Below are 23,985 nucleotides of genomic sequence, written 5' to 3'. Positions count from 1 at the left end.
ATAAGGAGCACAGCAAAGTAGCACCTTGGCTGGTGGTGCTACAGATGCAGAGGACTGGAACTCAGAAGATCTTTAAGTTTTAAGGGAACTCAGGCAATCACCTAGTCCACCTCCTACCCAAACCAGGGCTTACCTTCAAAGCTTGCTCACTGTGCGGTCAAGTTATGTTCTGACCCGTGGTGGGATAAAGAAGAGGCCCAACATATTTCTCTATTAAAGATGTTCATGCCCATGAGGACGTAAAGCTTAATTGCACACTTTGTAGTAGCATACCATGTTTTGGGCTGATGCCTTATAGAATTAGAGAGAAGCAGCCAATTGTGCAGAGATTACCCATTAAACTGTTATGAAACGTCTTATCAAGTGCCTTCTCCCAGCCAAGGTTCAGGACATGAATCACAGTCAATCCTGAAATATCTGGTGAAAAAGGTCCCAAAACAGTAATGGATTGTCCAGATGGTCCAGCTTTGAATTCTTCAGGGCGTATCTAGAAAGATGGAATCTTTCAGCACAAACCTCAGGTATGGCAACTTGCTCTTTATCAGGTTTCTAATCTGCACTGTAATCTCCAACATAGTATTGAAGAATAAATATTAGGCACACCTCTTAAGTGGCAGGGGTTACTTTTTGACAAGGTAATGCTCCTGATACGTGTTTGTAAGCCCTAGAGGGATGCCTGGGGAGAAAACACTAAGCCTATGATGGAAGGCTTCCAATAACTTGGCCAGCATGAAAGAGCTCAAACTGGCACGGGTTGTCCACAGTGAGTCTTTCCCAAATGCTCTGAAAATATCTGGTACTGACTGGATCTGAAAGGAAGAGCTCCATGTACAAAGCTCTCACCTTCCCACACTTGCTCTGGATGTGTACAGGACAGCCATTCTCTTATACAATCACAGGTGATGCGATCACTTTTTCTTGGGACAAATGCAATTCACAGTCCACCAGCTGAGGGAATCTGATGGACTCCCAAGCAAAGGCACCCCAATTTCTGTAATCTTCCAGGACCAAAGGTCACCATTCCTTTTCTGATACTCATTGCAAAAAGATGGATCGTTGGGGAGAGAAGCCAGCCACCTCCCCAGCCATACGTGAAACCATCCGTCTACCAGTCAGACCCAGAATGCAACTGTAGTAGAAAAGATTTTCATGCATCTTTCTTGCATGCTGTCTTCACTATGCCAGGGAAAAGGCATGTTTCTCTTGCTGTCAAATGAGTCAGAAACCCCCAAAATGTTGGTCTAACGCTCACATCCTCCTGCTGTGAAAGTGCTAAAGTTTGATCCTAACCATGAACCAATACTGACAATGATTCATTAAAGGGATAGACCCGATGAGCCCAAGAAGTGCAAAAACACAAGGTGTATGTAAGGTCCATCATGTGACAGCTCAACTCTATTTTATTTTACCATCATTTTCTTCACCTATGCCTGGGCAAACTTGTGCCATCTATCCATCAGAGATCATTGCTCTGCAGTCATGACTGAATGGCTTCAAACTGGAAGAAAGTAGATTTAGATTAGATATTAGGAAGAAAATGTTCACTTTGAGGGTGGTAAGGCACTGGAACAGGTTGCCCAGAGAATGTGTGGAAGCTCCATCCCTGGAGGTGTTCAAGGCCAGGCTGGATGGGGCTTTAAGCAACCTGGTCTAGTGGGAGGTGTCCCTGCCCATGGCAGGGGGGTTGGAACTTCATGATCTTCAAGGTCCCTTCCAACCTAAATCGTTCTATGATTCTATGATAATCATGGTTGCTCACCAATGAATGCATCATTCCCCACTTCAAAATGATGGAAGTAGGAGAGGAAGGATTTTACCAAAACTTCATGCTACTGTAAACAAAGCGAAAGCTTTACTTGGTACATGGAGATGGGAGCAATTAAAACTGCCTTGCCACTAGATAAAACAGATGGAATATTAGAAAGTCTTAGGAATGGAACAGAACATCCTAACTGCAGTTTATCACTTCATGGGCTACATACATCTTGAACATGCGATGCTGGCAAGTCCCCACCTCACAAGGTTCAGAGAAGGACACAAACCAAAGGTGTGAAAAGGTTTCCTTCTGGGCAAAAAGCAAGTAAGAAGACTAGGATCCTTCAGTCTAGGCAAAAGAGTAACTGAAGAGCAACGCCATGGAGGTCTGTAAGATTCTGTGTGGCTGGGAAGCGGAGAGAGGCTAGGGACCAGTGTTCACAGTCACATCCAAGACGTAGGGGGCATTAAATAAGGCTGGTAGGTGGCAAGTTTGGAACAAACAGAAGAAAGTAGTTCTTCTCACAGTAAGCACTTAAGCTGTGGTGCCTCCCTGTCACATGGTGGATGCTAAAGGTTTCCATGAATTCAGGAGGAGACTGGTCAAGTTCATAGAAGACAAATTCATTGAAGGCTATGAAATACAGATATATTTTTGCTTTAGGAGATTCCTGAGCCTCAAGGATCCTTGATCCTTGAGCTTTGAGAGTTTTCTGGGGAAATGATACTGAATGCTCATTCTTTTCTAATCTTCCTACAGCGAACACTGTTGGAGACATGCTACTAGGCCAGCCAAACCTTTTCTCCAGCCCAGTGAAGCTGCCCTTTCATCATAATTTCTCTCAAAGAGAAGAACTCGGAGGTCGACTAGAGCTGGGTAGCTATACGGAACACCAACCCTCTCCAGCTACAGGACAGCACTCAGAGTCATAATCCTCACCTGATGATTAGCATACATCTTAAATTGAAAGATATTAAAGAGCTAAGCAGGCAAATGGTGTACTGTAACTTCAAACTATATTCATGTATGTTTTATTGTTTCCTTATTTCTAATCTTGTCATTCTAACTTTTAAATAAACCATGACTTTATATATTAGTAGACATACTTCCTCAATTTCCTTTATTTCCCTGAGGGTCTGGTACTGGTGAAAAATTCAGATACCATCTGATATACTTTTTAATCTTTCACCGCAATAAATCCAGATAAATCAATATAAAGACATCTCTGGAGCTGAGATGTTTGAAGAATTTGCTGGCTGGAATAGGCCTCCAAGTCAAGCTAGAAGAATCAGTGTTTGGTGGCAAGCTGCAGGTGCCAGGCTTTTGTGGGGAGTTCCCTTTTGGAGACTTCTTCCCAGAGCTGCACCTGCAAGAAACTGAAGGCAAAGATGCATTTCACAGCTTCAGAAAAACTCCCTACTGTGAAAGAGCTGTTTGTGATTTGTACTGCACTAAAATTGTCTGGAAATATCTCCTTCCATTTCCATCTCAAGGATGGCTTTTCAGTACCATTAAGACACAATTATTTTAAACTGGAATAGAAAATAGGAGGATGTACGTTCAAAAGGAGCTTTGGAGACCTCTCATCTAACCATCTGCTCAAACCAGGGCTAACTGCAAAGTCAGATCAGGTTTTTCATCCACTCAGTTTTTGGAAATCCACAAGGATGGAAATTCCACAGCTTCTCTAGGTACCTGTTCCATACTTAAGAACCCACATTCTGATTTTTTTCCTCTTGAGTCACAATTTCCCTTGCTGCCTCTGAGAAAAGTCTGCCTCTGTTCTCCCCACAACCGTCCTTGAGGCAGTGGAAGACAGCAATCAGATCCCCTCTTTAACTTTTCTTCTCCAGCCTAAACAAATCCAGTTCCCTCAGCATCTCCTCAGTCCACCTCTACCCCTCTATAGCCCTCCATCTTAGTGGCAAATGTTATTTTTCCACAGTACTATCCAGAAAATATTTGCCCCCCCCCTTTTTTTTTTTTCTTCTTTTTTAAAATGTTGTGGTTGCTATGCTGCAACACAAAATACAAAAGCACTGTTGGAGAGAGTTTGCTGGAACACCCTCCCACCATTTTCCCACTCATTTGATGCACTATCAACAGGAGCAGGCACTCATAAGACTGCACAGATTTGCTAATAAAGTGTTGTTTTCATCACTCTGGCTTAACGTAAAGAGAAAACCACTGACAAAAAAGGGACACAGAATCAAGTTGCCTCAGTTATATTGTGTTAGTTGAGCTACAGTAACTTATCACATATATGCTGATAGCAAATAGTGAATGGGAGAAAAAAAAAGTTAAGATGAATATTAAAGAAAGAAATGATAATAGCTAAGGCCCATATGAGTCTGCAAGAAAACAGAGGGGTTGGTGTGCACTGTTGAGCTGTTGTCATAGGCTCTTTGCAGACTTTGGCAAGCTCTGCTAAAATCCTGTCACATCTGGAATATCTCAAAACTTTTGTGTTTTAATGAAAGCTAGAAGCACTCTGTTGCTTGAGAAGAGCTTTCTGATCTGGAGTACAGGATTATTTTGGACAGGGTGGTGGAAAGAGAAGAAAAAAAGCTTTTGAGATGTTGAAGAAATGTATAGTCCAACCTTTTTCTCCTGGTCCTAGGAAAGGTATTCCTCAGCCAGATATGAACATGTGCATGGAAATGATAGAAAATCCAAATACCAATCCAGAGTGCCAAGCATCAGATTGGTAACAAAGAAAGGCTCCTACCTGATAGTCTGGCTTGGTGAAGTAGTCTAGGCTTGCAATATGATCCAGAAAAAGATGGAACTCTGAAGGCATGTGTTTTAGCAGCATTCGGTGTTCATACTTTTCTTTTATCATGCCAACCTGCTCCTGGAAAAAAGAAAATATCTCAGAGCCAAGAATCTCTTCTATTGCTTCATATTCCTACAGTCTTATCATTCCTGGAATACCATCTAGTCTTAACTTTCCTGGAACACAGCCTCTTCTTAGACCCAGCAGTGTCCACATACTTGTCCTAGCAAAGTGAGGTTGATCGCTGCAGGCAAAGGTCAAAGGGGAATCCCGAATCAGAAACACTCTTCAGAAGCTGTCCCTTTAGCAGAGCTTTCCGCACAGGTGACCTATTTCTTTCCAGTGATTTTATTCGCCAGCACGAAGTATTTCCAAGACAACATGAACAGTTATCTTTATTCTGTTTAACTTTTCAGTTGCGATTCCCATTTGGCTTGTTTGGCATGGCAAAGCATTATCCTACCCCCTTTCCAAAGGCTCTGTTTATTTGTCAAAAGGACAGCTCGGCCTTTACACGTTTTTTGTTTGCTCTGCAAGAATAAATTCAGAGTCAATTGATCAAATATGATTAACAATGTGCATAAGAAAATGTCTAGCTACTCCAAGTAAGACAAGCTCCACACTGTGTGTCAGAACACACAAAAGCAGGTTAGCATCTTGCAGCAAGATGTGATGAAAAGCAGGCTCTGGCTTTACTTCAGCAAAAAGCTGCAAAGAATGGCAGGAGGAATAATAAGAGTCATAATAATAAAAATGTAGCACCCTATCTTAAGCACAGACATTAGGTTTCCTACCTTATCTTTGATCTTTCGCCATGGAAGCTGACCAACCGCAAACTCCACCAACATGTAAAAGAGGGACCACAGATCATCATGTCTACCCATCTCCTGGAGAAAAGAGAGACGAAGACTGAGGAGCAAAGTTCCATGCTGCTCAGTAGTCCAGGTGTGCTCTCCAGATGAGCTACCTCATTTTAAAAAGCAGGAAGAGAAGTCATACTTCCCGTTTAATGCTTAAAGAAACCAGATTAAAAACTAAAGATGCAAAATCAAGCATTTCTTAAACTTGGCAATGTCAATACAGTCACGTGAATAACCTCATTTTTCCCCTTTTTGTGAATATATTAGGAAAGATTTTATCTATACAACAAAGCACAAATTTTCTATTCACTGAGTAGACAGGAGCGCAATATTTATTAATGGGATGTGGAATAACCTCGATTAAGAAGAAAAACCCCCAAACTGTGTGTAGAAAGTCTTTGTTATTATTGTTTTTAAGCTAAATATCATTCAAACTCTTTTCACAAGACAGCATTTAGTCAAGGACTTTTGCAAAACACTCATCATCAAGCACCACAACAATTTACAGATTTATAACATTTCATTTTATAACTCTCCTCCTGGTCTAGCAAATGGGAAACTGAAACATGGGGATTAAGGCTGAAACTGTCAAAGCACATGAAGCCATTTTTGATGCTCAACATCCAATGTCTAGAACATGATTTCTCAGAATAGCATGCATTATACAGCAATTTTGTGTCTAAATATACCTTCAGCTGATGCCAGCTACTGCTGGCACTATTCAGCTCTTCCAAAAATTGTACCTCAGGTTTCTCAGTCTTTGCCAGCAAATAGTATGAATTCATGATGGCATTCAACTGCCCTCCCCATATCACACTTTCCGCATTCTGCAGACAATAACTTCCTTCCCTAAAAAAAACTTGAAACTTCTTCATATGTCACAGGTCATTCTACAGACTCATCCCAAATAAGTCCAGAAACCTGGAGGCAATGCAAGAGGGCTGAGAGTTTCCATCTGGCAAGCACTTAGCAGCAGAACCAGAGGACTTAGTTCACTGTCTACAAAGGAACATTACTGAAATAGGACAAACGAGTGTTTTGAGAAGAACGTTGGATGAGATTTCTGGAAGCATTTAGAATGAAACAAGCCAGACACTATGTAAATAATGGCCCTTTTCAGGGAAAGATAAACCTAGCTTTCACTAGGTGGCTCTTTGCCTCACAGCATGATGTTAATATTAAAAATTCCAGGTGGAGAATGGATTTGGGAACCTGGAACTTGGTAATTCACAGCCAAGTTCTGCTAGAAACTAGTAGCAAGCAGCCTAGCACCTAACCCGATTTCCACTTTAGTGTGTGGTGGTTTTTTTTTTATTAAAAAGTGTCTGATAATGCAATAATTACAATTATTGAGGCTGCCAACTAGAGAGGATCCATTAACTAAATCATAATTTTGATTTTACAGTCAACAGCCTTGACTACCTAATGGAATTCATCTAATATACTAAGTTCTGTAGGTAACAAACCAGAACTCACGCCTCTTACTCCTCTGCTCCTGAAAACAGGTTTCCAAGGAGAAATCACCTTGCTGATAACTCCTTATAACCAAAAAATACTCACTCGGTTTTTGTGTGCATTCACCGAAGCGTAGCGGACCGTTCCTCGAAAACCAGCAACATTGCGAGGCTGAAGGGAGACAACAGAAAATCTCAGAGACAGAGCAGATTACTAAATCCCCAGTGCAGCTAACACATGAGAACTTCCCATCTATACTGTTATTTCATATGTGCCCAAGGGACACAAAGCTGTTACTGCCTTCATCTGCTCTAGCAGCCAGCTAAACAGACAGCATTCTCCAATTCTGCATTTCTAGAAAAGCTTATTTTACGGAGAGGGCAAGGTGGTTACAGTGATAGGTTAGAAGAGTAATAGTCTAGGCATAGAGCTAAGAAATTTATCCAAGATCTTATTTTCCTTTTTAAACTCCAGGTCAAGGGAAAAGCTAGTAAAGAAGTGCAAGTGCAAAACTGAGTCATGAATAACATGAGCTAAGCAAAGCCTGAGGGCAGCCTGGTCAGGACAAGAACGGGGATCCCCTACTCTGACACAGGGCAGCTGACCATAGGTGTTTGCTGACACTGCTTGTCAACATCCTCTGTAAGACTCAAACAAAGTAAGAATCTCTGACTTTCAGAGTTCTTGCTTTTTTCCCAGATTCTTCCCAGTATATCCTGAACCATGCATCTTTATTTTCTCTTTCTCTGATTCTCTTGTTCTTTATGTCCTCGGGAAGCGAAGGCTTGATACAGAGGCCTTGGGAAGAAAGCGGTCCTCCTGTGACTATTCCTCCAAGCTGGAGGCTTTGCCTGTTCTGGGGGCTGAGCAACATTTCCAACTCTTTCCACTGCCGCCTCCACAAGAACATTAGACCATGTGAGTTCACTTACTGAAGATGTCATTGTTCTGAAAAAAAATACATTTAAATAATGACATCCACCAAATCCTTTCAGCTTAGCTAGAAGCACCAGAGCTAACAGCAGTGCTTTCAAAATTTGTGTGGCAAAACCAGGTTCAGGTGAGACATCTTCCATAATAAAGCTAAGCTTGGGCAAAGAACTAAACATACTCATAATTAAGATCCTACTTCTGCAGAAATCTGAGCAACAACTCTAATTGGGTAACTTGTCCCACTTAGGCCAGCTGATTCATGTTTGTTCTTTCAGCTGTGCCTGTGCTTTCAGAACTAAGCCTAAAACTCTGGAGTTTTATTCTAGGGCACCTTTCTGTCAGTTTAAATACATACAATTCAGTTGCTTCCTTTTAGGTACCGGGAAGTTGCTCTGAATTTCAATACTCTCAGAAAGAATAAAACTTCAAACATTTTTTTAACAAGTTCACCAACACACACCTGAATGGTGTATAATGCAGCTCTTAAGTTACAGTGACTCCAAGCAAAAAAAGCCACAAGTCTGTCTTATAACTCCTTTACGTTAATCAAATACTCCACCAGGAGAACCCATATGCATAGCCAATGCACTTCATACAGCATTTAATCTTGCAGTACACGAGCTTAAGCTATAAGCTATTTATTTAGCAGCAGGTAATAGTCGAGATATTATATTCATGACCATTTACCTCATTCCTCCTGGAGCATACATTTAGGATTCCCACTGACAAATGACTGCAAAATATTTTTCAGAATTCCAGTGAATTCACTCAAGTGATTTCCTGAAAAGCATGATACTGGCCACTGGAATACATCTGTTGGAATCGGCCATCACCGAAATGTCCTCTACACATTCTAAAGTGAGAGGATATTCCTCTCTTTCCGTACGAGTGGAAGCTAGCATGTTTGGATACTTTTAATGAGCCATAAAAAAAACCACCCTAGTGTATTGGAACAACTCTAGTGTGTAAACCATAATGTTTTCAGAACAAACATTGTTCAATGTTTGCAGTCCATGGGAGCTTGTCTTTCATGTTCCTTCCCTACTTCAATGTCTTCAGTTATCAACCATGTATGTACTGAACCAAGTACCACATGTGCTGGTTTCAGTATGGTTGACAATGTCTCTGAAAATCTTTTTAGATCAATACTTACTATTTCTGGCAGACAGGCTATCTTTGCAGCCTTTGGTTAGATCTATTCTGAAACCAACTCTAGGCAGTTCGCAAATGTATTCCCCTTCTCTTTCAGAAGCCAACCAAAACCCCACCCATCTTTTTAACTGTGCATTTGCCCCACAGCCAACATGAAACAGTTCCCCAAGTTGGTCCTGCAGCTGAACCCAAAGGGCTCTCTCTCCCGTCCTCTCATGTGGTACCTCAGCAAAGGGAGAGCACTGCAACTGAGCAAGACTTTGCAATTGTTGTGACAGGACATTTAGAGCTTTGAACAAAATACGCAGATGCTAACTGTTAACGGCATCTTTTTCTCATAAAGGTTTGACCTCTTTTAACCATATTTGACTGCCCTGCCAGTCACACGGCAATTAGTCATGCCTTTTGACTGCGTCACTAATCACTGCAATCAAATATTTCCATGGCTGTGGGGAGACCTTGTTTTGCATCCAAACAAACAGTCCCTGCCTGAGCATTTATTGTAGCACATGCTGTATACCCAACTGTTATTGACTTTTCTTCTGAACTCATCAACATTAATTTTCCAGATGATTTCTTTACACACTTCCATTTCTTCCAGTTAACAAATTTCACCCCACCACTGCGTTGCCCAGCAGTGGAAAAGAGCCTGGATAAAGCATCCTTGCTGTCCAGACCGGTCCATATTTGACACAGAACTAAATTGTAACAGTTAGGAGCTTCGGACTACAGAATCATGTATAACCCAACTGATTTGAATCCCCAAAATGACACAAAGGTAATAAGCTATCAAGCTGAAATGTAATTTTAAACCATACATGATTTATTTTTTAATTTTTCCACATCAGTATTACTATCAAAAATGTTACTCAGGATAAAGTATATCTCTTCCTGCATTCAGATTGTGTCTAGCACAAAGCTAAAGTAATTTATTACACAGAGCTGTCAGGGAGATGACAGAGATATGAAGTATATTGCATTGTGTTATAAGATTGGTTTAAAATGAGTTTTAGCTTGGGAGAACGTGTTAGATCACTACCACAGAGCAAAAATTATACTCTGTGTTCCTTTCAATATATTAGCAATGTACACTACCTCACAAAGACAAGGATGAGGTAACAAAATCCTGTACGAAGTAGATGCATTGTTCCAAACTGCTCTTTTGCACCCATCAGCTTTTCATCATTCTCCAGTTCAAACACTCATGATCATTTGTATTTTAAGTGCCAACAGTGTCTCCTTTATGATTCACATGAAGTCTGTCTTTCCTGTATATGTTTCCTTTATTTCAGAGGTGCTCGTATTTCCTCATTTCACTGAATCCCTGCTCCTTACACCACATTCATACATAGAGATTAAAATTTTTCCTCTTGCCTCACTGGTCCCTAGATTGATATTTTGAATGTCCCAGTTTCTGTCTTCTTCCTAAAAACTTATATTTGGATGCCAGTGCTTTCTTCCTGCTGGTCTTACGCCTGTGGTGCTCTCATGGAACATGACCGCTGGTTCCTCCCCAGCTTTCTGGCAGCCTGTGTGAACAACTCATGAGATCCACCACCTTTGCCCCTGGCAGACCTGTTGTCATCTAGGATCATTAACCCACCTCTCCTGGAAACGGGAAAAGGATTTCCAGCAGTAAGAAAATGAAAAGAAAGTTAGCGCAGATTGAAGAGAAGATGGTAAGGGGAGAGAGGAAATGCCACAGATCATGGGAAGCATTTGGAGATATATCTTGGATTGAAATGACTTGTTGGAAGAGTTGTGATAAGAAGGAAAAGTGAAAGGAAGCTATAACTGAACCAAAAGGAAGTATCTCTGACTTCTAGGAATCTCCTGCTTCCATCAGTTACGCTTATGGGGGAGATGCAGCGATATGCATCTCCACCTCTCCTGTGGAGACAAATTCTGCATCTCTTACATGCGTTTTGACTTGCTAAATTAAACAGCAGCACTTTGTAGATTCATTAATGACAGCAGCATATTTTATCCCAATGGGGAGTCAGAAATGAATACAGGAAGCTGGAGCCAAAAATGTAAGATGAGAAAACTCCCCTCCCCTTGCCTCTGAAATTACAGAAGTGACAAAATCACAGTCTCTGGCACCACCCAAATGTCTGCCAGGCCCTCAGGCAGAATCCCAAGTGTTCTAGGCCTCTGCATCACATTTAGGTAGCTGTCACGATCAGATATCATGAGGGAAAAAAGAAAACCAGGTGTAATTCGGACTTCCATATATAACAAAAGCACAAAACAAAATGAAAACCCAGAAGCATGGTGATGGCTCACTCACAACTCATAGCAGAGATGGTTACGAGCAGCGGATGGGAAGCCAACGCATCAAACACAGCCTCAAAAGAAGAGCCCAAAAGAACTGTAAAACAGAGAGAAACCCAAAGAAAAACATGATAAAAAACAACAAAATGAGAAAAAAATTAAACAGAAATGAATTAAAAAACAATTTCATATTGTATCCCTCCAGAAACCTGGGTCTCTTGTTTAGCTGTTGCCATCTCCGAGCATCCTTCCCAGGGCTGTTGGCCCACGCTGTATTTAGTTTCATTTCGACACAAAGCATTGAGTGAGCCTGTGTGGTTTGTGAGTGCTCTGTAAAGTGGTGAGAGGGGTCCCTCTAGAGACTAACTTCCCCCTGCTCACATATCACACTTAATAACATAAAAAACAAAGTTGAGAGCAGAGATGCACACAGCCTAACCACAGGTCAGTTGTATGGTTCTACCGTGACTCCACTCCCTAAAATTATCTGATACCTACACCTCCCTTCCTCCCCCAGTCAAACTGATCTGATAGAGCAAATCTCCCTGCTGGTTTTCTCATCTCTTGCCCTTTTCCCCCAGAGCAAGTTCTAACATTAGTGAATAAGTTCTAAAAATGAAGTGATGTCCCCTTCTCCATTTGAATTGTCACGGGTTCCCACCAAGATATTTGGCTTGTTTCTGCACCCACCACCTTGCTTTCTCACCAGCAATCTCCAGACAATCACTGGCTTGCCAACTTTACAGGCTTCACTGCTGCCAACTTCATCTCCCCCTTCCTTGATGACTCTGCAGTGCTTCACCCAGAGACAGTGGGGTCTCCACTGTCTGTGGTGGGATGCAGCATAGTTGTTGGAATGAAAGTCAGTGCTGCTTTTGGGTCATGTAACCAGCCACTGTATCTTAAGATGTGAATTGCATAGTATGGAAACACGAGGGCCACCCTGATCAGAGGGAAGAGCTAATATTATAATATATTATATATATAAATATCATATATATGTGTATATATATATATATATATATAAACTGAGGAGAGACCTCAGCTGAAAGATACTTATTCCAACAGAAATCAACTAATCAAAAGCAATCAACCCAATGGAGTTTCTTATTTGAGCCTCAGTATTCCTCTTCCCTAAAAATGTGCAAGTCCTAAGAATTGCGTAGATTTTGCACAAAATTTAATTTTGAGAAAGCTACTAAATAGCTTCCTACTATTCTTTCCAAAGCAAAAGATGCAGAGGAGATGAGTTAAAATGCTATCTTTCCTTCTTTACTTTAGGGTAATTCAAAATTTCCATTAGATTTTAACATCAGAAAAGACCAAGGTAATAATTTTGTCTTTCTGAATAGCGTGCGCCAGCAATTCCTCAATTCTCATCAAGCAATTCCTGCACCAGAACTTGTGCTGGAGTTGAGGATGCCTTTCTCACATTAGAAACAGGGCTAAGAATGAGCATTTTTAACAAAAGCTTATTCCAGCTGTAATCCTATTATTCAATTATTGTTTGATTTTTTAACAAGAGAATTTTGGCCTCAGAGCCGCACTTGTTTCTTGCATGCATGGTCCCATAAGGGAACAAGTAGCACAGAATGTCCCCACAGAAAACATGGGGAGTGCTAAGTAAGAAAAATAAATTTTTCATGTGCTGTAACACAGAGCAGGAGAAGCACTGAAATTGAAATGTTTTGGAGTGTGTTGTAGAGGGTTAGTCACGTCTCATTTGGGATTTACAGCTCATAATGCTTTCCTGGAGTCAGATGGAGAAGACGGTCCTTTACAACCAAAAGGAAGACGACAAAAGACAGTTGTGGCAATCCCTGAGATGCAGCAGAGCTAAATTCAAATCTCTCCACTCCTTGGACAGACATGAACACTGCACCTCCCTCCTTCCAGAGTACATCCTCACCCCTAAGCCACAGGGTGCTTTGAGATGCAAGTCTAAGAACATCCATGTTGGAAAGGATCCCTTTTGCACAGAATAATTGAATATTTATTACCAAGAGAAAGTATATGATGGGCACTCTGTAACCTGGCAGCAAACGCACTTACCTGATCGAGGGGAGACTTGACCTGCAATCCAACTCAACATGCACTTGCCCAGGGAGTGAAGCCCCTGTTCCCTCACCACTGGACACAGCAATGGTTTTCTGTTTCTCTCTCTGTAGTCCAGCGGGAAGAATAATCAGAGCTTCAGGTGGAACAGCATTGACCAGAAGGAATGACACACTCAGACGCACCGTATCCCCCCCTGCAGCTTGGCAGTAAAGGTACTCGGAAATGGAAAATGGGATCTCAGTTCCCTGCAGGCACATACGGGATTTGAGCTTGAGTTGTCCTTCCTTTCTCCCTCACCCCTGTAGCACAAGAGCTCTTACCAGAGAGCTGCTACATAAAATAAAACCACCAACAACCTGATGTAGATGATCTGAGGTTATCCTCACTGAACCAGGGCTTCCAGGGGAGGAATGCAGAGAAACAGCTAGTTATAACAAGATACAAGAGTTCCTGCTCACTAATAGATTTTCAAATCCACCAGCTAGTGTGCTTTTCATACATTTAGTTTCAACTGCACTAGCATTCTGTAGTTGCAATGTTTTAAACCAGAGCATGAACTCCAATCTCAAGTCCAAATTTGCTAATCCAACAATGAAAGTAACAAGAACCTTTAGGTAATTTTCACAATGATCTGTTTTATAACAAGCTCATTCCCACAGAAACGGCATTTTTATAATACAGTAGATGTGCAATACTTTTTAAAGACATAGGTCCATTTTTCTTCCTTTTCCCAACCTCTGTCTGAAGCAATGCGACTATGCTGTGCTTTCAGCCTTTTCTCCAATTACCTTTTTACAATACAAAGTTCAAGACAAAACTTATATCCCTTCCTAAGCTAATATAGTACTCCGAGTATTACAGCTCCACAAATCTGTTTATTCTACTGCAAAATGTTCATCTCCTATATAACATTACAACTTTTCATATATTTCAAGTACAAAGTAAATATAAAAGCTTCTGGGCTTCTATGTTTGAATATTTGGGGTCTTAGGATGTAGGAGTTAACATCCTTTGTGTTATTTTACAGCTCATTTTCCAGTGGAGGGAAAACCACTTAGTAGAAAAACATACCATAGTCTCCTGTTCTAATATCTTGTTCACTGCAGCAAAGTTTATTTTTAACACTATGAGCAGACATTTAGAAAATAAATACCTTTTTCTCAATTAGCTGACACATTTCTGCAGCCTTCATCATGCTCGTCTAAACAGGCTATGCACTGTCCTGCCTACAACATCTTCTTTCTGCCCACTGACTCACAGAACCGCCCTCGCACATGCACAGTTATCTTCAGCAAGGCACTGCAAACTACTGCAGTGCAGTCTGAGCCACGAGGAGACCGAGATCTAATCAATGGGCTGCAGCTGACTAAGCTAAAAAAATGCTTGCTGAGCATAACAGCCCAGCGGCAGATCCTGCAACGGGAGACAGACTCCAGGAAAAACACAGCCTCTCCTCTATTTTCAAATAAATAATTAAGACCAAGCTGCTAAACCCCTGACCACTTTCGATTCATATTTGTGGAGCCACAGGGCTCTGATGTTTCTGAAGGCAAGGTGACACAGACTGAGGAAAAGCGTAATGCTTTCTGTACTGCACGTCAGTGACAAAACTAGCAGACCTGAACAAAGACCAGTAATGGTCAAGGAGTTATTGTCCAAAACCTGACCTACATTAGCACAGAAGACCTTCATGACTCAGAACACCTCCACTATACAAGCATATGCTGTTCATCATATTATCTAGATAACAACATTTATGTCTATTTTCCCCTCCAAGTTCCAATTTTCTGCTCTGCCTTAGTTTTCCATGTCAAACACGTTCTACTTGTCCTGCTCTCTGCTATAAAAATTAATGCAAGATGAAAATTTTAACTTGTGTGCTTTCTATAACAGATACTTCCACAAATTTAAAATAAAACAATTCATAAAACTCTTCATAAAATAAAACTCTTCAATTCATTCCCCAGTTGCTTAGCTCTGTTGTTTTAAGATGTCCATCAACACCGACTCCTTATACTGCTGCATGGCAAAAGTGGGTTGTACAACCAGGGCATCATAGCAAATAAAAATGCTCATATCTCTATCTGAACCATGGCAGAAGGTTGCATCTAGAGGAAATAATAGTTAAATCCGTAAAAAAGCCCTCTGCATCCTGTAATACCAAATATGTTACAGGAGGTCTTGGGATTCACCCCAAAACGAACTTTGTAATGGGGGGCGGAGATCACAAAGAGAAAACTAGACTTGTTTCTCAGATCAGTACTCTCTGCATCTGACAGCCTTATTAACTAGAGCTGAACTAACAGATACCCTCCATAAGCCATCTCTTAAGCAGATCTCCACGCCTTCCATGACTGAGAAACACACGGCTTAAACTACTGCCCACTTTAAACCCACGTGGATGGGATCCCTTGTGCTGATAACAAAGTATATAACACATCGGCATAACCATATTAAAAAAAACAAACTATGCTTCCTTGCCACTAAATACAATAGCACAAATCCTGTGAAGATCCCCTGGAGAAAATGGTATTGTGGGGTTTGGGAGGGTGCAGAACATAAGCTTGAAAAACAAGGATAGCGGCCTTGGATGAGGTAATGGGATCGCTTTAGGGAAAGGGAAAGAAATACTGCTTCCTATATATCAGTAGCCTGGCCAAAGGTTAGATTGGTCCAAGACAACACTGCCCCCAGGGTACTTATATTTCCCAATTTTCTTCTCCAACAAAGCAAAACCAGGGTGCAAAGGTTCTGCAAGAAGACCACTGATATGGAAGAGAACAACAATTCTTTCTTTTACCTTATTTTTTTAAATGTTTCTAAACAGATTTTATATTTACCTGTTTTCCTGCTGCTGGGCTAGTTTGCCCGCATGCAACCACAAAGTGAAGCCACTGCAAAAATCTCAGAGAGGGGTTAAAAAGTAAAGGACCCTAAAGCAAGCTCTTTTAAGAGTAGATGGCAGAGATGACCTGTATCCACAACTGCTGCTAGCATCACTATGACCAACACAAAGAGAAAGGCTCTTGGCACGAACAAGGCCAACAGATACTCAGTCTGCCTAAGATCGGTCTAAAGTTTTCTCTCAGGTACGCTATGAGAACTCTGAAAAGACATCCCCATCTCATCAACGGTCAAAACAGTGATCTCTGATTTGTGCTGAATTCCTTTCCCTTCTTGAAAGCTGTTGAGTATCAAACCCATGTTTTCATGAAGCTTATTCCGCAACAGCAAGGTGTCGCTTATCAGTGATACCCATCAGCTCAGAGGCCACAATCATACATGCGAAATTAGAACTGTTCTCCCCCCACCCCAACACACAACACGAGCATCACCTTTTATCTACATAGAATTTCACCTGCCATTCCAAATACACCCCTCCCCCCCCAATTTTCTATAGCTGGCCCCTACCTTTACCGCAGCACACTCTGTCCCATGGCTGCTATTTAGACCAGTCTCTGACCTGCACGCACGTGCTGTATTACTGTTCCCAATGCACACTTACTACCTGTGGCAGCAAGTGGTGCCTCATGAATAAACACATCCCTTTATTTGTTTAAATTTATCACCTCTTTCACTGCATATCTTGTTCCTGTGTAACCAAAGGGAACAGAGGCGCTCTCATTCACTTCTCAAGACTTTATAGTATTTTACAGACCTTTACAGAATTCCTTTTATTCATCTTCTTGCCCAGATTATAATCACAAGCTTTTTCATCCCTCTTCATGCAAGTTTGTCATTACTGTCTTCTGAATACTGTTTAGAGCTGCAATACCTTCTTTGAAACTGGATGGGTGGTATCTTATGCATCATCAATATTATCTCATCTAGATTTGTATAAAGGCACCAAAAAAAAGCTTTCTTCGTCCTATTCAATATGGACCATTACAATTGCAACACTCTCTTGATGCATCTTGTCTGATAACCTGCCTCCAGTCCTAAGGAAGGTGCTTCTGCATATCCTGCAGGTAGGGTACATGTAGTTGGGCAGATGAAGTCCCCTTGCATTCTGTTTAATCTGGCACGTGCAATACTAATTTTTAAAAGGTATAATGTTGGTTCAGACCCTATGCACCAGACTGAATACTCAAAACCCTGCTAAAAAACATTATCAGTAGAAATGTGGGTAGCTGGGATGTAATTAGGGAAAGTCTGTATGGACCACATGATACATGTGCTATTGCAAAACTATGATCTCACTGAGATTAGAGACGTGGTGGGACAGCTCTCATGGCTTGAGGGCTGCAATGAATGGAAAGGAGGACTGGGAAGGCAAGGATATGCATTTATGCAGGCGTGGCTTGAACGTGTAAAGCTCTCCTTGGAGCAGGTGATGAGATAGCCACTACTGATGGACAAGTGATCAGCAGCAACTAACACAGGTAATGTAATGGTGAGCATCTGCTCCTGAGTGCCTTATCAAAAAGAAAAAGTAGATGAAGCCTTCTTTAGACAACTGAAGGAAAGCCTTGCAATTGCAAGCCCTGATACTCATAGGGAGCTTGATTAACTCTTGTATCTCCCTGGAGAGGCAAGACGGCAGGGTGAAGCAACCCAGGAGTCTTCTGGTGAGCATTGAACAGAACCAGGAAAACAAGAAATGAAGGTTCAGAGTCACAACTAAAGGACAAGACAAAACAGGAGCGGTTTCTTCTTGCCAGCATTACATCATTCACCCAAAGTCTGGAAGTCTCAGGTTCAATAACCTCTTCTTCTACAGGTGTTCCTGCATTCACACCTGCCAGCAGAGTACCACAAACATCATGTATTTAAGCCACAGGCAGAATGGGAGCAGGCGTATTGCGATCTCTGTCACTGAAGCTTCACAGCTTTGCACCTAATTAAGACATATTCCTTAGAAAAGGGACCTCAGGAGTCTCACAGCCCTGGAGATGGCCCTGTTTATTGTGACTAAGTAATTTTTCCATTCTCTATTTCTGTAAATATGTACGTATTGAGCATCAAAAGATGTTACTAAGGGTAATGGACCAGGAATATTTTGTGAATTATAACTTTAGAAATGGGAAATCCGAGGTCAAACATACCCTGCTGAATGCAGATCACAGACCTTAACCAGTATGTGCCACCTTTCAAACAGGAGAGAGTGGGGCTTGGAGGGGCAGGGAAGAGCAGTAAAGAAGTGAGCATCTCCTCTAGCAGTTTTGTCAAGCTGCCTGTCTTTTCTTTCATTTCCCTGTCCTCACAAGTGTTTGAAAACAAAACCCTCTCAAAAGATTAATTTTTTTTTGCGCTAGCAGTCTGTCCTGTTTATCGTAATAGCCAGAGTCCCTCCTGCTGGCCAGGATGTTGACTGATCAAAATGATAGAAACGCTGACAGTAGCCAAAGTAAGAGCCTTCAGCCAGGCCCTTAAGCAGTTCTCAACACACAATGGACACCAAATGGCTAGGTAAGTGATCCACATCTGCTCTACCTGTCTGAAGGAGTAACCATCAGAGACTGACTTCTACAACCTCAGAGAAATACCAAGTAATGAGACTGTTGAGAACAGCCAAGTTCCCTCGATTTCTAACAGAGGGAAAATTGTTGCTGACGCTTCCTTACACACCTCCTGGCTCCAAACATCTTCTGTCTTTATTGTGCAATATGAGTTCCTACAGACTGTTATCCAGGAGATTTTGCAACATCTGGCAAGGGGCAAGCGGTAGACAGGTGAGACCGTTCCCATGAAAGCAAATCTGTGCAACAACAGTTTTTCTCCAAAGAGTAGCATTTGTGCTAATATTAGCATCCCAGATAAGGTAGATCAGTTTTGTTTTCCTAGAAGCACAGAATAAATTCCGATTCAGAATAAATTTGGATTTAGTTCAGCCAAGTGGCCCATAACTTTACAAATGCCGAGCAACTGTCAAGTGGCTATCCTCTGTAAAAACATACAAACCAAATACATCGCATTCATCAGAAGCTTAGCAGAGTAACAGCTCCCTAGGTAAGAGCTACTATGGTAGCCCTTGAAAGAGGGTCTGGAAAGCCAGAGTGGTAACAGCTGAGGATGGAGGAACTAATGCTCAGTGAAGACCACAGACAGTAGAAATGATCCCACCTCAAAGCTTTAATCAATCTCTAGAAAATCAGAATGAGGCCTTTTTGGTGATGGCCTATCCTATCTACCTACTAAGGAGCTCCTTGTCTTTTCAAATAAAAATAAAATAAAAAAACCCCAAACCAACCACCACACTGTTTGGCATCAGTGAATTACACATAAAAAATATACATAAAATCAGTGCCAACAGCCTTCTAGAGGATTTTGCTCCACAGAATTATTGTCTTTTCCCTTTTTCAAAATCAAAGGTGTTTTCAAAATGGAAAAGTGACCAAAAATTAGAAGGAAAAGGTAAGCTAAGCAAAACAAAGCCACAGCATCCTAAAGGCCAGGCCCATTATCTGTATTACTAGCAACTCATTCAGAACCTTTCTGAAAAGCTGACAAGCACGATTGAGGTTATGAATTTCAAAGGATGTGAAAACAGAAAATACTTTTTATGGTATTATTCATAAAGCATGACAATGGTTCTGAAACTGTAGGAAGCCGCACAGAAGCTACTTGAGCAGAAAGCATCTGTAAATAAATGAATATGACTGAAAGCAAAATTCAGACATGCTTCCAGAAAAAGAGAAAGCGAGCTCCTTCCCCTACCTATCTTGTGTATTGTACCTCAGAACCAAATCACAAAAAAACTAGGCTCAGGATGATCACGTTATAAATCTGGGAATTGTATTCTTCATAGATAAAGGTACTGAAAGAGAATGGAGAAAGAAGAATCTACCTTAATGGCTTGAAACAATCTCTTTGGTGAAATAAAAGATAAAGTTCTTAATTAAAAGAAGAAAAAAAAAAACTACAAAAATAAAAATCTTATTTCACTTGTCTTCATACCGCCCTTCAGCCCCATCTCCTTCCTAAAGCTCAGTGCATTATTTGGGCAGCAATCACACCATGCTTCTCCAGGGAAATTTCTCAGTCCGGTAAGTGGGACTCAACAGTGGTATCAGGCAGCAGGGACAAAAAAGGATCAAACAGCCCAGTGACTACAACATAACGTTAAAAGGAACTGAAACAAATATTTATGTATTTTTTATTGTATCATTTTTGTCAAAAAGCTTCACCACCTGAAGTGTTGCATGGGAGAATAGGTACACTAGGTATATGAGACGTATTTACCCCATATGATCCTCCCACATCCCAAACAAACCAAGACTTTTTACCACTTTCAGCAGCGCATACTCCCACCTCTCTGAGGGTCCCCGTGTCTTTTTTCAGGGGGAAAAAAAAAAAGTGTCCTTAGTCCTTCTATGAAACCAATCTATGGCAAGCAAGCAAACAACCACCAGAATGACCAGAATTAAGACAAACCTTCTCAGAGTCTTGTGTCCTAACAAAGCCCCACCTCACCCACACCAACCCAAGCAGGACACAGTTTGTGATGCACAGCTGAATAATCTTTTGCTCTAAAAAATGTCAAGGCTGGATGTACTGCTGTTTCCAAAACCGAGCCTGGGAGTACTCTCTAAGGATGTAGCAAAATAAAAGCAAAGTAATTTTAAATTAGTGGGAGAAAGGAAGAAAAGAGATGATCCAAAAGAGACATCTGGAAAGAGTAGTTTCTTTAACTGTAAAGAACGAACAGTGTTCAAACAATGGTACTTGAAATACAGATATAAAACATAGGTGCTTCACTGTGGCAATGAAGAAATTTTGCAGAAAACCAAATAGCCAGTTTAAATCCATAATGAGTTTGAATTCTGACTGCTCAAAGAGGAAAGGAGTGGGGCTGTATTTTGAAAAGGGCAATATGGAGAAGGGTTATCCCCAAACTAAACAGCATTGACAAGAAAGACCACTAGTACATAGTGTGTCTCCAAGAATAACATTCAGACACAACCTCTGGAGCTGCTCCCATCTACAGCTAAAAAGAAAGGCCTTGCAACGTCCAGCTGAAAAGACGTATAAAAAAGAAGAAAAAGTAGGAGAAAAATCCTCCAGCTCTGTTCATCTGCTAAAGACAAAATCTGCTCACTGGTCTTTGCTTTCTTCCTACTTCCCTTACCATATCCTGCACTACAGAGTCTCTGAACTTAGCTCTCACATTGTCAACATTTTCCAGAACAACAATTATCTTGCAGATGGAAAAGATGTGCAGACCAAAAGGTCCTAAGCCTAGGATGATAAAAAGAGAGATTGTCTGAGCCCTCCCTGCTTGTGCCGTTTTCCAGAATAAATCTAGGAATGCTCTGACTGATACCTAGAGCATCTGAAGCTTAATGCATCCTCATAAGCGACCTCAGATAACACAGTGCTGGTAAAAGGACTGAAGATAACACACATGTCACGTGGCGCAAGTTATGTCCCCTGCCCTTACCTCCCCTCCCAGCACGCGTGCTGAAATACTCCTGCTAAGAAATCTGGACAGGAGGCAATATACATAAAACTAAAGCCAAGCAAGGGTGAGAACAGCATTACAGGTTGCAGTTCACAGTAAGCTCAGCCTCAGAGATCAGGTCATCCTCTCACTTCTAGCATTTTTTTCATGAACAGCTTTAAGAACGCACCGACCTGGTTCCCCAGATCACACAGAACTGAACTAGACCAGTCCTCTGGGAGTACAGAAGTTACATGGCCAGCATTGGGCTCACCCTCTTTGCTTGGCCATAATGTACTCAGTAAGTATTCCAAGCCTGCGGAAAACATGATTATCCTAAAGGAAAAAAAAAAAAAAAAAAAAAAAAAAAAAAAAAAAAAAGAAATAAAAAAAGCCACACACCTTGTAAGACAAAAAGCAAGCATCCTTTCTTAGATTCTCAACTCAGTTGAAGTCACCTGTTGCTTCTCACCTTGCAGAAAATGCAGTCCAATATAATGACCAAGCATAACAACCACAAAACAAACAAAATCACAAAACCTTTCCATGCCTAAGCAGTTGCAAAAGTGGAAAAAAATTACTTAAAATCTACTTACTGGCCGGACTTCACCAGTAGTGTTGGTATACTGACGGGCCAGACCAAAGTCTAACATGTAGCACTTCCTGTATGTTGAAGGTAAGCGGCCCATGGCAAAATTGGACTAGACAAAGAAAGAAAAAAAATCAATTTGATACCAGCAACTTGGGTAAGAGCAGCCATTTGTTAACAAAACTTTGCCATAGAGACCCACATGCCTCTGGTGGAAATATAAGTCAAAGAGAAGAATTTTAAGATGCATCTTAAACATCATGATTAAAGAATCACTGCAATGTTAAGAAGTTCACTTTGCAGATAAGTGACTGTGGAGTCTCAAAACAACTAAAATTCACATTAGCTTAGCTAAATTTCAGCTGCTATGAGAAAGACCTACATTTAACACCACTAGCTCTGCAGTGAGAGCTCCATCACTTGCATAACAGGCTGGAGTTATTGTAGGCAAATGCGTCTGTTTGTGGTTCATCTGTTAGCATGCATTATTCTGCCCTAACTCCCAGAATGTCCATCCACTGTATTGCATTACCTAAATTTATATGAACATTCAGACACCTGAAAAACACTGGGTTTGGCTCTTAATAAATAAACTGACAACAAGCAAATGGAGCAGCTCTTTTGTAACCCCTATCTTAAAGTTATATCCTTTACCATAATGGATGGCTGCTAAAGGATTTGTGGGCAGTCACATTAGTGACTGATTTGCAGCTGAATCTGATAGCCAAAACCAGCTGATTTTAAAAGCAGCAAATGATTTTGCTGGAAGGAAGATGGTCTCAGGGATGGTGTACAAACAAGTGCCCAGGTCAAGTAGTGAAAAGCTTCATGAAAAAAGACTGGCTTCTTCAGGGAGACTTGGAATTATTGTATCTCTCCTAGGCAGATGACCAACACTGTGACTTTGTTTCTGACACTGGAAACTGTGCTCCAGTATTTTTGGCAATTGCTCAGAAAAGATTAAAAGGATTATTTAGCTAAGTCAAAGCATGAAATAGCATTTATTCAAGTAACGGGTCATAGAGCAAGACATACTTTCTGAACCCCTTTTACAGTAATAATTGGTTGGACTCCAAATGGCTCAGAATTAGATTGCTTTGTCAAATGATCTTGACTGGTACAAGTATGACTGGCAGCTGCTAACCCACCATGAAGCAGCCTCTGCCAATAAAAACTAGTTCGCTGTGCCCTTAAAGGAATGACAATACTGTATTAATATTCTGTACTATAGAAAATAGCCAATGTGCAAGACACTAGGAGTGTGCAAGGAGGCCTAAATGCCTCTACTAAGATCTGCCCGTATTCAGACTGTCTTTATTGACTCAAGCAGAACAGACAGACATACAACCAAAAGAAAAAATTCCAGAACAACATACAGGCTTGATGTCACGATGCAGAAATCCCACAGAGTGAATGGCTTCTATTGATTCCAAAATTTGTTTGCCTAATCGCAGCGTTGTGCTCAGCGTGAAAGTCCCTCGAGGTTGACTCCTTCTGAGATCTGCCAGATTTCGGCCCTGAAACAATCAATAAAACACTTAAGCCATCACACTAAAGCATAGCGTTTCACAGCTGCAAGTTCTAACATGCGTCCCCAAAAAAGCAGAAATGCTAATCAGCATAAGGTGCTCACCTTATGTCTGTTTTATTTCTTGTATTTGATTTTCCAATACTTCATTTTAACTTTTAAGTGATGTACGTGCCAATAAGAAGATACCAGACCGTTATCTTGGGAAGTGAACTGATGTACTA

The 23,985-nt window shown here is 41.1% G+C and overlaps 1 protein-coding gene across 1 annotated transcript in view; it reads right to left on the bottom strand.

Moving 5' to 3' along the window:
* Nucleotides 1-23,985, bottom strand: part of TTBK1 (tau tubulin kinase 1) — a 90,300-nt gene that overhangs the window by 39,364 nt on the left and 26,951 nt on the right. Inside the window, exons 5-9 of the mRNA XM_009894837.1 lie at nucleotides 23,610-23,750; nucleotides 22,241-22,345; nucleotides 6,953-7,018; nucleotides 5,327-5,419; nucleotides 4,485-4,610 (exon numbers count right to left, since the gene is read on the bottom strand). Coding sequence (XP_009893139.1) covers nucleotides 4,485-4,610; nucleotides 5,327-5,419; nucleotides 6,953-7,018; nucleotides 22,241-22,345; nucleotides 23,610-23,750 — 531 coding nt within the window. The remainder of the gene's footprint in view (nucleotides 1-4,484; nucleotides 4,611-5,326; nucleotides 5,420-6,952; nucleotides 7,019-22,240; nucleotides 22,346-23,609; nucleotides 23,751-23,985) is intronic.

The sequence above is a fragment of the Charadrius vociferus genome, unplaced genomic scaffold (assembly GCF_000708025.1).
Source record: "Charadrius vociferus isolate BGI_N301 unplaced genomic scaffold, ASM70802v2 scaffold411, whole genome shotgun sequence".
NCBI lineage: Eukaryota > Metazoa > Chordata > Aves > Charadriiformes > Charadriidae > Charadrius > Charadrius vociferus.
Note: the sequence above shows the minus strand (reverse complement) of the source record. Positions and strands in the feature narration are given on the sequence as shown.